The sequence below is a fragment of the Aspergillus caelatus genome (genome assembly GCF_009193585.1).
Source record: "Aspergillus caelatus strain CBS 763.97 unplaced genomic scaffold BDV27scaffold_56, whole genome shotgun sequence".
In the NCBI taxonomy this organism is placed as follows: Eukaryota; Fungi; Ascomycota; class Eurotiomycetes; order Eurotiales; family Aspergillaceae; genus Aspergillus; species Aspergillus caelatus.
In genome coordinates this window covers 20,641-36,797 of record NW_022475319.1, presented here as the reverse complement: position 1 = coordinate 36,797, position 16,157 = coordinate 20,641, and the positions used below count along the sequence as shown (strand labels likewise).

The window sequence follows — 16,157 nt, the reverse complement described above, 5'->3', positions numbered from 1 at the left end:
CCTCACAAGTGTAGCGGTCTAGACCACTGTCCTTCCCCGCATAGGTCCATACCGCTGCTCCCGCTGCTACATAATGATTTAGCTGTCCCCGTGTTGCTTCTATCGCTGCTTCTGCATCGAATGCCAAACTGTGGAATTTCTAACCCGGTCTGGATAGACACATAGAAATACACCATGGCCACAGATCGTTTGAATTCTATTCTCAGCCACCTCAAAGGAGGAAACACTGGCCTTTCCGCCATGTAAGTTGCCGTCCGCATCACATGGGAGAAATATACTGACTTACGCAGCACCCAGAAAAATCCTGACGATGTAGTCATTACACTTGCTCTGCGTACTCCTCTGGCTAAGGCCGTCAAGGGTGGATTCAAGGACACACAGTTGGATTACATAGTCCACTCTTTGTTGAAGGAGGTTATAGACAAGTCCAAGATCGACCCTGCTTTGGTTGAGGATGTCTGCTTGGGTAATGTACGTTTTTTAGCCTCAGCTAAGAGCGGATTCATACTGACAGCACTCAGGTCAACGACGGCAAGGCCCCCTATCTCCTCCGTGCCGCCTCCCTTGCGGCTGGCATCCCAAACACATCCGGCGCATCGTCCGTCAACCGATTCTGCTCCTCCGGCCTCAAGGCTGTTCAAGACATTGCCAACCAGATCACATTGGGTCAGATCGATGTCGGTATCGCCCTTGGTGCTGAGTTGATGTCTGCCGGTGGTGAGCCAGTCCAGCCTTTCAGCGAGGAAGTCCTTAAGAACCAGGAGTCGGCCGACTGCCTGCAGCCCATGGGCCAGACTTCCGAAAACGTCGGATCAGACTTCAACATCAGCCGTGAGGTTCAGGACAAGTATGCCGCTGAGTCGTACCGCCGTGCGGAAGAGGCCCAGAAGGCTGGATGGTTCGATGATGAGATCGTCCCTATCACCACCAAGGTGAAGGACCCCAAGACCGGCGAGGTCAAGCAGGTTACTTTGACCAAAGATGAGGGTATCCGGTATGGAACAACGGCCGAGTCCCTCGGCAAGATCCGACCGGCTTTCCCCAAGTTCGGCAACCGGAGCACTGGTGGCAACTCCAGCCAGGTGACCGACGGCGGTGAGTTCATTCACGCTCGATGCTATGATTGAATGCTAATATGATGAAGCTGCCGCTATCCTGCTCATGCGTCGCTCCAGGGCCATCGAGCTTAACCAGCCTATCCTGGCTAAGTTCTGTGGTGCCACCGTTGCTGGCGTTCCCCCTCGCATCATGGGTATCGGCCCTACCGCTGCTATCCCCAAGCTCCTCTCCAAGTTCAACTTGAACAAGGATGACATCGATATCTACGAGATCAACGAGGCCTTTGCTTCGATGGCTGTCTACTGTTTGCAGAACCTTGGCCTGGATCATGCCAAGGTTAACCCCCGCGGTGGTGCCATTGCACTCGGCCATCCCCTGGGCGCCACGGGTGCTCGCCAGATCTGCACAATTCTTAGCGAGGCAAGACGGACTAAGAAGAAGGTGCTGGTCACGAGTATGTGCATTGGTACCGGACAGGGCATGGCGGGATTGTTTGTCAACGAACAGGTGTAAAACGAGTCACATACGTCTGACCTAACCATGCTATATCTGGTGCAAGGTATATAAAACAAGTAGCTCTAATGCAGTCATGTCTTCATTATCATTAGTTCGTATACAAGGTATTAAGAATAAATATACACATCTCCAACCCAAACCGCATCAATTACCGCCCTCTCTACCCTCCTCATCGTCTCTCTTCTTCCTCATCCTCTCCTCTGCAGCCCTCGCCAACATCTCTCTCCTCCCCTCAACACCCTGCGCCCCAGTCCTTATCCCTACCTCATCCTCCCTCAACCCACCCAGCACAAACTCGCCCCCAGTCCACCCACACTCATCAACAACCTCCATATCCTTCTCCGCCTCCCAATCCTCCGGCACATAAAAGTCCTGCCCAGTCAATCTATTTCCTCCATGTTTCCAATCGGCCCTCTCCACCTCCTTCTCAATCTGCGCCGTCAGGTCCCAAAATGCCCGATCATGGTCACTATGCACACAATGCGCCAGCTCATGACACAACGTCTTCCGGATAGTCCGATAATCGCGATACCCATCATACGCATCCGTACGCAGCCGCAACTCAATCACCTCCCCCTTATTCCGATTTAGCCCCAGCGTCCGCGATTCCATCGTCGTATGCTCCGCAGGATTCATCTCCGTCAACACCGGCACAGAGAACTTATGCTTCGCCATCGCAGCCTTGATCCCGGGATCATCCCGCAACCGCTTCAAAAACTCCAGCGATCGTTCCGGACGAGGCAAATACGACAACGGCAACAGCCGGTGGAAGGTATATGAACTACTTGAATCAGAGAGCGTATGCACGCCGCCGCCGCCGCCGCCACTACCGGCCGTCCGGGCTGGTTTATGCTTCGCGGCTGCTGCGAAGGCCGAAGCGCGGGCTGAGGCGCGGCGTGCGGTTTCCTCAGACTGTGCGTGCAGGGTCTCGATGGCTTTTGTTGGGGTGCCGAGGAGGGTGATTTTGAATTTCGGGGAGCTGAGTGGGAGGAGTGTCCTTAGCGGGGTTGGGGGGAATGGGGCCTTTTGCATGCCGGGTTTCGGGGATATAAGGAGCTTTTGCGTTTCGGGGGGGATGTGCAGGGTTGTGGCGATTGTGTTGGAAAGGTCTTGGAGCGTGGAGGTTGAGGGGAGGGTGAGGGTGTGGGGTTTGCTTTGGTGGTGGATTGTTAGGGTGAGGTCGTCTGTGTCTGCCATTTTGGGTGGTGTGAATGTTGTTTATGTCTTCTCTTTCAGTCGGTAGGGATACTGGTCCCTTGTCCTGGTTCTGGCGTGTGTAGAGGGAAGGCAGTTGTTGGTGCGCTTGGGGCTTATCGGCGCATTTGCTTTATATGGAAATGATGAGTATTTATAGTTATCTACGAGTTATACAGGGTCTGAGTCAGCAGTGCTGGGATTATTAATTCCGCGGATTCTTATCGAAGCCTGCCTGTTTGGGACTAGTGCAGATCTCATGCGGAGCTGGTCCGCTATACCGGAAGAGGTAATTACAGGTCATCACTGCAGACTGGACCTGAGGTGTCAGCCTCTTCTGCAGATGATTTATCCTTTCTGACACCCTATGGGATCGCTAGGGGATCTATCTCTGCAGAGTTGTGGAGATAATGGGTCTTTCACAGTATGGTGTGATATTCCTCTTGTAGATGACTGTCCTCGAACTTCTGTATACCGGGGGTAATGAGCATATTGGAAGCATAGCATATTCGGAAAAGTTTTAAGCGATCTTGCAAAGTATCTCCCACGATTAAACCCATGGCAGGTGGTTTCAGTATCTGGATTGTTCACTAAAATACGAGATCCAACGCTCTTGTGGGGTGGGAAGGATTGTGTAATTGACTGGCTGAAGAAAGGGCCTTGGGTTATACTCTCGGGGCATTCGTTTCCTCTAACTTCCAGAGCTCAATGGTGCTCCTGGACAAGGCACTGCCACTTAAGACACAAGGAGAGCTTAGGGTAGCCTTGCGTCACGCATGCATACGATATCAGAAACTCCACTCGCTGTCATGCGGTGAGAATTTAGCGCCGAGAAAGCAAAAGAATATAAGTACGTAGCGGTCCTCGTCTAACGGTGATCAAGGTCAACATTTCTACGCTGGCTATGAAGGTGAGTAGCCATGTTCGGAATATCTGATTTTGTGGGCAACTGTGCTCAGCAATTAGTTCTCTTCGCACTTGGGAACATTTCCAGTGGACGCCTCAAGCTCATCTCCGAGTACAAGGAGCCACGCCAAATCAATGATTTCGGAGATGGCCAGGGTACAGTTGTCACTGTCGTAGTGTATGATTCCAATGCGTGGAAAAGAATCTGCGCATGTTTTGACCTCGTGGGTGATCTAAAAGAAGATGTAGCCGCATTTTGCTGAGTGTCGCCTAGGGGTTCGCGGAAGCATATATGTTTCAGGAGGTAGATTGCGATAATCTCAGTGGGTTGCTTGATGTATGCTATGTTTCCCATAATGCCAATTTTTCACCATTCGGATACTAACGTAAAGCAGATCTATATTAAAAACAAATCTCAACTTGGCACTGGCAACTCCTTCATGCAAATTCTTCCCCGAATAACAATGCTCCTGCAACCCTCAAATGACCCTCATAATGCCCGCCGTTACATTTCCTCCCATTACGATGATTCTGACGACCTATTTGCAAACTTTCTTTCTCCAGACATGAACTACTCCTGTGCCCACTGGAGCGGGGATCCCGCCGAGGGCTTAGAAGCAGCGCAAAAGCGAAAGGTCCAGCGCCTACTACAGAAAGCCCAGATATCAGCCGAGCAACACATTCTCGAAATTGGTTGCGGATGGGGAGATGTCGCTATCACTGCAGCTCAGACTACAGGATGTCGAGTAACAGCCTTGACTCTATCTGAAAACCAGAAGAGAGTTGCTGAGAAAAGGGTCAAAGAAGCCGGACTGGAGGAACGTGTCCGAATCCTTCTTCAAGATTATCGATCCGCAACTGGGCCTCAAAGTAATGGAGGGTACTACGATCGTGTAATTTCGATCGGGATGTTCGAGCACGTTGGGGCAGAATACCTGGATGAGTATTTCCGCGTCATCTGCTCTCTGCTTCATCCCGGTCATGGTCTTATGGTCATTGATGGGATTACCATGACGAACAAGGTTAGTCGTCTGTTTCGAAATCATGTCTTTTTGGCTCTAACATATTCTCTTAGATGCGCCAGTCCAAATCCAGCGTACCGACCTTTATCGACCGATACATCTTCCCTGGGGGTTACCTCCCAACTATCCATGCTCTCCTGGGCGCGGTGCACAATGGATCAAACGGTGAGTTGGAAGTTACCTCGGTTATGAACATTGGACCGCATTATGGCAAGACGCTTTTGGCTTGGAGAGACAACTTTCTCCTGAATTGGAAGAATATCGAGGCAGCGTTCCGGGCTGCACAGCCTGATGCATCCGATGAGAACGTCGAGGCATTCCGTCGGAAATGGTTGTATTATTTTATCTACTGCGAGGCAGGATTCCGCTTGAGGCTTTTGGGTAATTACGTTGTTGTTGCGGCGAAGACACCAGAATTGAGTATTGAGTACGACGAGACTCTTGAGGAGATGTTGCAATGATGTCGGGAAGAGTGCTTACTTATAGACGTAATCTAGACTTTTGGGTGAAGCAAAGATCCTCGATAAAGTAGTGTTACTACCCGGTGCTTGTTCTGTTATCCCTTTCTCATTGCTAATCGCGAGCGATAAATAGAACTCCTCATGTGTCGCCTGTCTTGAAAGCATGAAAAAGAGTCTTTGCATCATTTTTTGGGCATATGGCCATTCGAGACTAACAATACACTTCTTGATTGATAACTCTAGAACACTCATAGTAAGATATTCGGGTTTAGGCGCTGTTTAGAGAACGGAAGGAAGAAAGTGAGATTAGCCCAAGATCCAAGTCGTCACTTGCGACGAGGTACATCGGATGTCAGTTAAAAATTCGCTGACGATCAGACATGCGCAGTTTTTGTCGTTGAAGTCAAGGGGGAAGATAAATAGAATGAAATGAACTTTGTGAAGTAAAGGGGAAGGAGGGGGGGGGGTTTATACTCCGGGGGCCCTCGCAGCCTGGGTGCCTCACGCCAATTCACCAACAAAGCGAAAGTTTGGGAGGGCACCCTTACCCCCGGTTGTCATGGATGTACGTGTTGGCACCCAATAACAGGTTGGAAGATGTCTCCTTTCAGATCTCCCCAACCGACCAGACCATTCTACCCAATTGTGTGGTTATGGTATAAGATACATAAATAGTGTTACTTCCGAACTGATGCAGTCATGGCATGTCTCGCAGGATTCACCAGCACAGTCTGTTTCGCTCTACTTTTTGTGTCTTCCCTCAGCCATGTACTCGAGGATATACCATTTACACTCGTGAATTATCGGTCACGTCTCAACTATCGAGATTAAATATACTGTGCATATGAAGGCTTAGCGTCTGCTCGAACGTGAATCTCATGTTTGTATGTGCGTATATCTCTATGTACTCAATACTCTAAAGTAATATGTAAGCAAAAGGATCTCTAGATCACTGGCTCTGTACTCCTAAACCGAACATCCTAACACTGTTGTTCCACGCTGCCCGTGAGACCTCCTCTAATGAGATACCTTTCAAGCCTGCCACAACCAGAGCAACACGTTCAATCGTGCAGCTCTCATTTCTCGTCTTGACCATCTGCCCCATAATAAACTTGTTGTGCTTGCGAGACGGAGGTAGAGGCTTTGCATTGGTGAGGTATGGGGCAATTTTTTGGTCATTGTTTTGGATCTCACACCACGGAGCATCGGTCTCAAGCTGCAGTTTATCCAAGGGAATGTGGCGGACCATCTCCAGTTGTTCTTCAGAACGGAAACAAACACCATTGACACTGATGTCAAAGCCCAATTCAACCAAATGCAACATCTCCTCCTTCGACCCAGCGAAAGAATGCACCAACCCACCGCGCGGCAACTTGGACAGGTAAGGTCGGATGATCGAAATGAAATCAGCACACGACTCGCGCACGTGCAGAAAAAGAGGTAACTGCATTTCAACGGCCATATCCAGCTGATCACGGAAAGCACGTTGCTGTATCGCTTTATCGGCACGGTCCAGATACTCATAGTCAAGTCCAATCTCTCCGAAAGCTACTAGTGGCGACGGATTCAGGGCTCGAAGGGTTTCTCCAAGCTGGCGAAGGTTTTGAAGATACTCGCTTCCGTTATTTTCGGCGTATATCTCCCCCGCATGATACGGATGCACTCCCAATGTCATGGTGCACATGTCCGGGAATTCTTTCGCGACTTTCAAGTTTTCATGAGCCCCTGGAAGGGTCATGGTAGTGAGCATGATCTTTTCGCAGCCATGTTCTTTAGCACGCTGAAGGACTTCTGCGAAGTCTGGTTCATGGTATTGTTTGCCACGATAGATGCCCTGGAATTGGTCTGCGGTGTATGTAACTGCGACCTGTTACGTGGTAAGCAAGTGCTCAGGCTTTTGATGATCCTTCTTTGAAAGGGGGAGTAAGATACTCACATCCGCATAGCGCAATGATGTCGTCGGTACTGTCCGGGTCATTTTATCTTTGATCGAGGAGCTGCAATCTGTTCTCTGTGTCGCTGAATTCAAAGCCCTTGTCTTGTAACCGAACACTTTCGGCTGGAAAAACGCCAAGACTTCTGCTCGGGGCGTTGGACTACGATAGATAATGCGCGACCACAGGTGACGCATCAATTGATACTTTGGCTGATATTTAAGGAATTGCCCGAAGATAAATAAAAGAAACAAATGATTAGCGCCCTAATTCCAATTGTAGATGCCATATATACTGCTTCTAGCGGCAAGATAATTTTTTCCGACTCGGGTACATGTACCCGAGTTTGACCCATGCGGCATGGAAATGGCGGCAATGAGTAGTAAAACATGTATTATTCTTGAGAACCCGCCTGTATGATTGTAGAACGGTAGTGAATTCAGAACGGTATTATAACATATGAGCGAATAATAATGTAACAGATATTCGCCATCCCATCTCACTCGTCACTCGCTGCTCGACATAAGCGATAACCGGGCTAAACGTCAAGTGTGAAGTTGTCGCTATCGTTTGAGCATGCTTATTGAGCATTCAGCACTGACATATATGAATGAGCAATTTAATGGTCGAATTGAAGTGCGAATTGAATCCAACATGAGTTCATAAGTCAAGCCGTATTGTCCGAAGAAACAAGAGAAACCCCGGACTTCCTTATTCGGCTGTTTCCAACAGATTTGCTGTATGCATAAAATCCAGATATCGAAACTGCTTTTGTTAACCGTTCGAGTAACTGTGTCGGAAAGCAAAGAGTAGTTCCACGTAGCTCCCTAGCATGGTAGGCATCGAACGCCGCTTGTCTCGTTGGACCGGCCATTTTGGCTAGGACATGATAGGCAATGACTGAATCTGCCAATGATGTATGTCTTTAATATGGCGACTCCCATCCAGTTGGGAAGATTGATGTTTAAAGAAAGGGATCATGCGATCACTTGAGTTTGGATGCTGCGGATAGAGGATCTCGGGTACAGTTACCCGAGCTGTCGGAGATTAGTACTTCTCCAGACATTTATCAGCTCTTTCAGAGCTCAAACACTCGATAACCCGTCGAAAGTATAGAATATCATTCCGAGATGAATATACTCTGCCCAATTTTGGAAGTTCTTATACAGCGACCACGTTTTCATAGATTGTTTTTGAGCTGCCTTGAATGTATTATCATCCATTCTTCAGTTCAAGAATATAATGTGCGTATATTTTGCTTTAAAGCGGTGTAGTACCTAATTCCTTACAAGATCTGGTACTGGTTAAGGCTCTAAGCTCCTAGTATATAAGCTTTCCCTCTCCACTAAGTGTGCCTTTTTGCGAAGCTAGGGTAGTGCATTTACGGAATATATTTCACTGTTATTCGCTGCCTAGAGGTGACCAGCGTCGAAGCCAGCCCTATCAGGAAAGTTAATTATTGACGCACTCTTGAAGCTTCATTGGCAATATAATAATAAATCCCTACTCGTAAAAATCAGGTTTATTTGTTGTCCACGGTTCTAGGTTGGGCCTGGAAGGTTTTCGGATGGTAAGCTGGACGTCATCGACTCCGCCCCATATCCTCAGCTTCCGAAAACCACGCAACAAAGGAAGGCTACGTCAGGGTACCCTCATCAACTAAAGTATTGCCCGTCATGGCTTTAAATAGAGGAACTATGGGTTCAGATCTCATTTGAGTTCATGCTGGGAGCAACCCTTGGAGGATTGATTTCTCCAGTCCTCGAAATCGTTACTAGCAGGTTATAATATTTTCATATCACTATTATTTAATTCAATCAAGCTTTTAAGATACCTTTAAGTCTAATAGTTTTGTCATACTTGAGAATGGCGCCCAACAGGGAATCTGATGACAACATCAGCGCCTATGGAGCTACTCGCTCCACCATCAAGGGGCAACCCCTGGATGCGGATGAAGTCCGCAAAATGGACGCATATTTCCGAGCAAGTATGTACCTATGTTTGGGTATGCTCTACATGCGAGACAATGCCTTGCTTAAGGAACCCCTAAAGGTCGAACACCTCAAAGCCCGGCTACTCGGTCACTGGGGATCGGATGCCGGTCAGTCTTTTACCTGGCTTCATATGAACCGTCTTATCAAAAAGTATAATTTGGATGTCCTCTTCGTTTCCGGTCCTGGTCATGGCGCTCCGGCTGTTCTCTCGCAGTCATATCTAGAAGGAGTCTACTCTGAAGTGTATCCGGACAAGTCCGAAGATGAGAAGGGCATGCAGAGGTTCTTCAAGCAATTCTCATTTCCGGGAGGCATTGGTTCGCATGCAACTCCGGAGACGCCGGGCTCTATTCACGAAGGTGGGGAATTGGGATATTCGATTTCTCATGCCTTTGGAAGTGTCTTTGACCATCCCAACCTCATTACATTGACGATGGTCGGGGACGGAGAGTCGGAAACTGGACCACTTGCGACTAGTTGGCATAGCACTAAATTCCTCAACCCATGTACCGACGGAGCCGTTCTCCCTGTCCTTCATCTTAACGGATACAAGATCAATAACCCGACTGTTCTTGCTCGCATCAGCCACGAAGAGCTAAAAGCGCTGTTTGTTGGATATGGATGGACGCCTTATTTTGTGGAAGGCAATGATAGAGAAAGCATGCACCAGGCGATGGCAGCCACATTGGAACACTGCATTGTGGAAATCAAAAAGATTCAAAAGCAAGCAAGAGAGTCTAACAAGCCATTCCGACCCCGCTGGCCGATGATTGTTCTCCGGAGTCCCAAAGGATGGTCTGCTCCAAGGGAGGTTGATGGAAAGCTGCTCGAAGGCTTTTGGCGCTCTCATCAAATCCCGATCACTGATGTCCTGACGAACCCTGCCCATCTGAAACTACTTGAGTCGTGGATGAAGAGTTACAAGCCGGAGGAGCTTTTCGACAAAGATGGCAAGCTCATTGCAGAGTTGAAAGCGCTCGCGCCCTCAGGCAATTCTCGTATGAGTGCCAACCCTGTCGGTAATGGTGGTATACTTCGCCGGCCTCTCCAGCTGCCGGATTTCCGGGACTATGCTCTCAAGGACATTGACCCCGGCGTATCTGTACGCGGGAGCATGACAAATATGTCAAAGTTTTTGAGAGATGTGGTCAAAGAGAACATGACCACTTTCCGTGTATTTGGCCCGGACGAAACAGAATCAAACAAGCTTGCAGAGATTTACAAAGCCGGCAAGAAAGTTTGGCTGGGTGACTACTTTGAAGAAGATAAAGATGGAGGAAACCTGGCCTGTGAAGGTCGGGTAATGGAGATGCTCAGTGAACATACCTGCGAAGGTTGGCTGGAAGGCTATGTGCTTTCCGGCCGCCATGGTATACTCAACAGCTACGAGCCTTTCATCCACGTCATCGATTCGATGGTTAATCAGCATTGCAAATGGATTGAAAAGTGCTTGGAAGTGGAATGGCGTGCCAAGGTCGCGTCCCTCAATATCCTCCTGACCGCGACCGTCTGGAGACAAGACCACAATGGCTTCACCCATCAGGATCCTGGCTTCCTGGATGTTGTTGCGAACAAGAGCCCGGAGGTGGTTCGAATCTATCTGCCACCCGACGGGAACACGCTTCTCTCAGTCATGGACCACTGTTTCCGTAGCGTTAACTACGTCAATGTGGTTGTTGCTGATAAACAAGAACACATCCAATTTCTCAGTATGGATGAAGCCATTGAACACTGCACCAAAGGTCTTGGAATATGGGACTGGGCTAGTAATGACCAAGGCCAAGAGCCCGATGTTGTGATGGCAGCATGCGGTGATGTGCCCACCCACGAGGCTCTTGCCGCAACGGCTTTATTGAACGAACATCTTCCCCAACTCAAGGTCAGGTTTGTCAATGTGGTCGATTTATTCCGACTCATTAACGAGAAAGACCATCCGCATGGCATGCCCGACCGACAATGGAAGGCTGTGTTTACCGACAATAAGCCGATCATCTTCAACTTCCATTCGTACCCTTGGCTCATCCACCGTCTAACCTACAAGCGCCCCGGACAACATAACTTGCATGTGAGAGGGTACAAAGAGAAGGGAAATATCGATACTCCGTTCGAACTAGCCGTTAGGAATCAGACCGACCGATACAGTCTTGCTATCGATGCCATTGACCGTGTAGGATCCCTCGGCAACACGGCGTCTCATGTCCGAGAGAGGCTGATCAATCAGCAACTAGCCGCTAAGCAAGAGGCATATGACAGTGGTTTAGATGCGGAATATATCCGAAACTGGAAATACCCTAAGAAGGCATGAAATGCAGAAGGTATTCCAGAAATGGTGGAAGCAAATATAAGAATATCAAGGATATTGAAGTAAGCAGGAGAAGCCAATGACGGGGATAGTCAGTGATACTATTTAACCATGCTGGGACTGTTGCTTTGATGAGCGGCGTACGCGTTCTTGAAGGAAGAATGAAACCATGTCCGATAACTTGCGTTTATGTGCTGTTTGAATTTAAGGGGCGGATGATCGTCAGTGGTTGCATATGTAGGATGTCGATGATCGTCTGCTATGCAGGAAACCCAACCACGCAAATACCAAATCCTGTTTCACATTCGAAGTTTGGCAAGTAGGTAAAGGGCCTATACGAAATAGTCAATTAAGTATAGCCTTCTGGAAGATTAGGAACAGTATAATGTCATCGGATAATTCGAATGGCAAAATTCAATTTAGCCAGGGCTGATGATGCCCAAGGCCCCGCCGGATGATATCGAAATTGACTAAGCGATAGGGTTACTGCCTATTTAGGAAATGCCCACCCAGTTGACTAGTCAAGATTTCTATTAACACCCTCTGTGTCTGACCGCTCAGCTGCGTTGTCAAACCCCATAATCTAGGCCAAACGATGTGCTTGGACAAGTCTTCGGAATTCCCAGTTGACGTGATCCACGCCATGATTTTGAATGGATCGACCGACCCACCTACCCTCAAAGTCGGGCAAATGCTATACGCGCAAGCCCTCAGTAAGGGCGCGGTGGATCAGGGCCGATGATCCACCGCGCCATGCAAAAATCTTCAAAATCTTATCTATTTGTGGATCCTCTATACCTTTGCCACAACACTTTGTGGTGCTTTATCATATGCCCTGGATTCTGGTTTCCGATAAAAGCATATATAGCCCATGGTCGCTCAGCTACGGTGGCGATGCTTTGTAGATTGTTAGAAAATTCTTGTACTGCACAAGGGAAAGCTGTCCATCCCAGTCCTTATTAGTTAGATCGCCAGTTTATTTCATTTCCACCGAATATTACTTGGCAAAATAATAAAAGGAAACCAAATCACCATTGGCATCCACCTCGTAGAGGTGTCGTCAAGATGCAACCAAGGCAATATCAGGAACCTAACTCGGCCCCGGCCGACGACGTAAATGCTCCAACGGTTGCCAACATTCACAACGATGGCTTTGATTCTGCTCCGCTGTCCACCAGGTCATCGTTTTCATATAATAACAGAACGGCCTCAACTCCTGCCACGGGCGCACAGACCCCGGATCCTCTCCTGGGACCCAAGCCTGTCAATAACGAGGACTTGCTGAAAAAGCTACCGACGACGATTACTCAGGGGGCTGAGAGTGGAGATGAGTTTGAATTAGAAGAGAGGAGAGGTCGAGCAGCAGCCATTGACGGGTTGCATAACCGGAGGCCATCCGCCATCCGTGGCCGTGATATGGCAGATGAGTCGGCATCGCCACCCCCAAAGCCATCGCAAGGACGTCCTCCTGAAATACCAAGCTTTACAGCAGAGATTGTACTTGTCATTGTCTGCTCGGCAGGTCTAATGCTCTTCTCGTTCTTGCTTGGCAACATGTTGGTGGTGCAATTGGAGCTGAAGAAAGCCCTGGGAATCGGAAATACCTCGCTCCCATGGCTTGTAGGGGCCTACGCTTGCTCTAATGGGGTGTCAGTTGTTGTATCAGGCTCTTTGTTGGATTTGACTCCACCTCGGCGTGCCATTGTGGGCGCATTTGCATGGCTTACTATCTGGAACGTGGTCGGCGCCTTTTCTCTTGATCCGTCAAGAGAGGTTTTGTTCTTCATTGTAAGAGCAATGCAAGGACTCGCTATTGGTGTTTTGGTCTCTGGCTCAATGAGCGTCCTTGGACGCCTCTATAGCCCTGGTATCCGCAAGAATCGCGTCTTTGCTGCTATCAGTGCTACGGCTCCGTTAGGATTCAGTTTGGGGGCCATTGAAGGCGGTCTTCTCCACGGAAACCTTCCCTGGATCTTCGGTGTGAATGCCATTATCACTGGTTTGTGTGCTGTCGCTGCCTTCTTCTCGATTCCTCCTCTTCGTCCAGTTGCCGACGTGGAAGGCGCAGAAGCGCCCACTCTGCGTCAGTTCGATTATATTGGAGCCCTATTTGCCATTGCGGGCTGTGTGTGTCTCCTATTCGGTTTAACCCAAGGGTCAGTCACTAAGTGGTCGGTATATACGTGCGTTTTAGTAGCGCTAGGCATCGTTTTTCTTATTTGCCTGTTTGTCACAGAACGATATGTGGCGAGGCCATTGATTCCCAGTCGTTTGTGGCGGACGAAAGGCTTTACTCCTCTTATGGTGGCCTACTTTTTAGGATTCGGTTCATTTTTCGGGGCATGGCAGTTCTATGCAATTCAGTTTTGGTTGAGAATTCAACATGCGACCCCTATTGCAGTGGCCCTATACCACATCCCTAATGCGGTTGTCGGCATCATCGCCACTTTCATCGTCAGTCGCATCCTGCATCTGGTCCCCGGTCATTATATCTATATCGTCTCCATGTTTGCGTTTACTCTCGGACCGGCATTCTTCCTTCCGCAAACTCCAAATACAATTTACTGGGCCTTATCCTTTCCCGGTGTAGCCCTCGTGACGTTCGGACCGGATATGGCTTTCGCCGCTGCCTCCATCTTCATCACGAGCAACGTTCCGCGATCCTATCAAGGAAGCGCAGCCAGTCTCTTAGTCACAAACCAGAACCTCTCCTCTGCGATTATTACAAGTATTGCTGATGCGATTGGGACTAAAGTCGATCAGGGCCCAGATGGGGATGTAGGTCTGACTGGACTTCGGGCCATTTGGTGGTTTGCGTTGGCATGCCAGTTACTAGCTGCGCTGGTAACTGTTGTCTGGGTGAGAATTCCAAAGGAAGAGGAAAAGGAGCATGTCACTTGATATTGGCTACGGAACAACTTCCTCTTCATAAATCTGCTGTTTTTCATTTCTTCTGTTTTAGAGCATACGAGATATCCCCATGCTATAGATCTTCCCTTCACGCCAAGTATGACAAGTTGCTTTTGAATTTACTAGTATATAATTCTGCCACTATTTGTGATGGATATGCATAGTGATTTCCTAAAGCAAACATGCACACATTCTTCAGATTGAATGGATCGTCATTTATGTGTCGATCACCCGCGTAGATGATACTCTCAAAAGTAGAGCACAAGGTTCCTGCCTCACTCGAAATTTAGTATATGCATAGATTATTATTAGCACCACCGAAAGTTTCAAGAAAAAAGGAAGAAAAACTTAACACCAAAGCTAATGGAAGATTCTTCACACGCTAGGTAAAATCTCGGCACTCTCAGACCAACCCCTAGCTGACGGTTAATTCCTGACCGCTAATCTGCAAATTCACGTTTCCCCTCGGAAATACCCGAGTGGTCGAACTCGGCATTAGTGAACGGCATACGGAGTAAACACGGAAAAAAGGCAGAGAATAATATCGTGTAGCAAGCGACTATGACACCCACTAGGAAGATTCTAACACGCCACGTTGTTCCCGAACATTTGATCGCGCAGCATGTTTTCCCTTCTCGGCATCCCGAGGTCGGAATTACCAAGTTTGGTTATCTCTATCATATCCTAGTCTCCATGTGCTGCTGTACGGGGTACTGTACGCATATGTGGTGGTGCAAAGAATTAATCTCTGTGATACCTTTCTCTTATGTATAGCGGACAATATGCTGCTATCATCATCGTAAACTTCTATTGGCAAAAGCTTGTCCGAAAAGCTTAATTTATCATTGCACGAAGTATCTTAATTGATTCATGACACATACTCATGTTTGACTTCTGTTGCCGACTAGCTTTTAAGACGCTAAACTCTTTGCCCTAGTTATATGCAGATCTTCTTATCCCCTAAGTAACATTCCGGGGCATTCGACACATTGCGAGTCATGGTCATGTTGTCTTTTTTGGAGTTTTGATCGGGTCTCTTCTTTGTATTTTTGTTCTGCTCCCTCTTCATTCATCATTCTCATGCTCGCTAGCCACTACATTCACGGTCAATATCTCACTTTTATCTTCACCGTACATTACATCGCAAAATTGCTACTCTAACATGCGGCCGGTACTGCTGCTTTCTAGCACCTATCTCGTCTGCTTGTGGTAGACTTCGAGGAAGGCCAAGGATATTCCTGACAGGGTCGGTGGGCCAGTAACTACAGTATAATCTCAACAGTCTTTTGATAAGCTCCACCACTATTACTACATATATTCCGAAGCCTAATACCTTGCCATCGTCGGTTAAACACGGATTGGGTTTAGGCTGAGACAGACAACCATCGACAGCGACGCTAGGCTAGGCATGAGTTAAATTAGCATGTTTCGCCCATGGGAAGGGGATAACACATATTCTGCATAATGATCGCAATACTGCCTACCCTCAGCTCATCAGTTGTTGGATTGCGGTCCAGCCAGCCTGGCTTGCCATTTAGGGCTAGGGGGAAAGGCGGGTTACCCCCAGCCTATCCTACGGTCATACGTGGGTGCACGACCGCTGCAGATGCCTATGCGCATGGCCAATAGCCTGGCTGAAGAAGGGTCTACACTGCGGACTGGATACGGTTTTTACCCCCACAAGAGGCTGCTAATCTCCAACGGCATTGACCTTTGCCTCGATTCCCCGCAATATTTGCGAAACATCCCAGCACCAATCCATAACCAGTCGGCATACTAGCCATCTAGTATTACCATAAAATGGCACATCTCCGCCTCTGGTGACATCGGCCCTATTATAGTTCTAGTATTTCGATAGG

At 48.3% G+C, this 16,157-nt stretch overlaps 6 protein-coding genes across 6 annotated transcripts; 4 read left to right on the top strand and 2 right to left on the bottom strand.

Annotated features, from left to right (window-relative positions):
* The first annotated feature begins 69 nt into the window (after nucleotides 1-69).
* kat1 (putative 3-ketoacyl-CoA ketothiolase (Kat1)) lies at nucleotides 70-1,646 on the top strand. The gene is made up of 4 exons (XM_032078034.1): nucleotides 70-242; nucleotides 291-471; nucleotides 522-1,095; nucleotides 1,145-1,646. Exons 1-4 carry the CDS (start codon nucleotides 175-177, stop codon nucleotides 1,570-1,572), a joined length of 1,251 nt encoding a protein of 416 aa, XP_031929207.1. The 5' UTR covers nucleotides 70-174; the 3' UTR covers nucleotides 1,573-1,646.
* Nucleotides 1,647-1,664: 18 nt separating this feature from the next.
* BDV27DRAFT_125739 (putative zinc metalloproteinase) lies at nucleotides 1,665-2,880 on the bottom strand. Its single transcript, XM_032066398.1, has one exon. The coding sequence runs from the start codon at nucleotides 2,770-2,772 to the stop codon at nucleotides 1,720-1,722; it is 1,053 nt and encodes a 350-aa protein (XP_031929206.1). The 5' UTR covers nucleotides 2,773-2,880; the 3' UTR covers nucleotides 1,665-1,719.
* A 976-nt stretch (nucleotides 2,881-3,856) lies between these two features.
* BDV27DRAFT_95344 (Mycolic acid cyclopropane synthetase-domain-containing protein) lies at nucleotides 3,857-5,288 on the top strand. The gene is made up of 4 exons (XM_032078033.1): nucleotides 3,857-3,899; nucleotides 3,950-4,012; nucleotides 4,071-4,697; nucleotides 4,751-5,288. Exons 2-4 carry the CDS (start codon nucleotides 3,968-3,970, stop codon nucleotides 5,156-5,158), a joined length of 1,080 nt encoding a protein of 359 aa, XP_031929205.1. The 5' UTR covers nucleotides 3,857-3,899; nucleotides 3,950-3,967; the 3' UTR covers nucleotides 5,159-5,288.
* An 819-nt stretch (nucleotides 5,289-6,107) lies between these two features.
* BDV27DRAFT_156203 (TatD family hydrolase) lies at nucleotides 6,108-7,136 on the bottom strand (the record flags this gene model as incomplete). The annotated part of the gene is made up of 2 exons (XM_032072283.1): nucleotides 6,108-7,025; nucleotides 7,095-7,136. The coding sequence occupies 2 exons, from the start codon at nucleotides 7,134-7,136 to the stop codon at nucleotides 6,108-6,110; spliced, it is 960 nt and encodes a 319-aa protein (XP_031929204.1).
* A 1,682-nt stretch (nucleotides 7,137-8,818) lies between these two features.
* Nucleotides 8,819-11,761, top strand: BDV27DRAFT_125735 (phosphoketolase family protein). The gene has a single exon (XM_032066397.1). It carries the CDS (start codon nucleotides 8,959-8,961, stop codon nucleotides 11,389-11,391), a length of 2,433 nt encoding a protein of 810 aa, XP_031929203.1. The 5' UTR covers nucleotides 8,819-8,958; the 3' UTR covers nucleotides 11,392-11,761.
* A 582-nt stretch (nucleotides 11,762-12,343) lies between these two features.
* Nucleotides 12,344-14,289, top strand: BDV27DRAFT_171089 (major facilitator superfamily domain-containing protein; the record flags this gene model as incomplete). The annotated part of the gene is made up of 1 exon (XM_032075508.1): nucleotides 12,344-14,289. The coding sequence occupies exon 1, from the start codon at nucleotides 12,454-12,456 to the stop codon at nucleotides 14,287-14,289; it is 1,836 nt and encodes a 611-aa protein (XP_031929202.1). The 5' UTR covers nucleotides 12,344-12,453.
* Nucleotides 14,290-16,157: the final 1,868 nt, after the last annotated feature.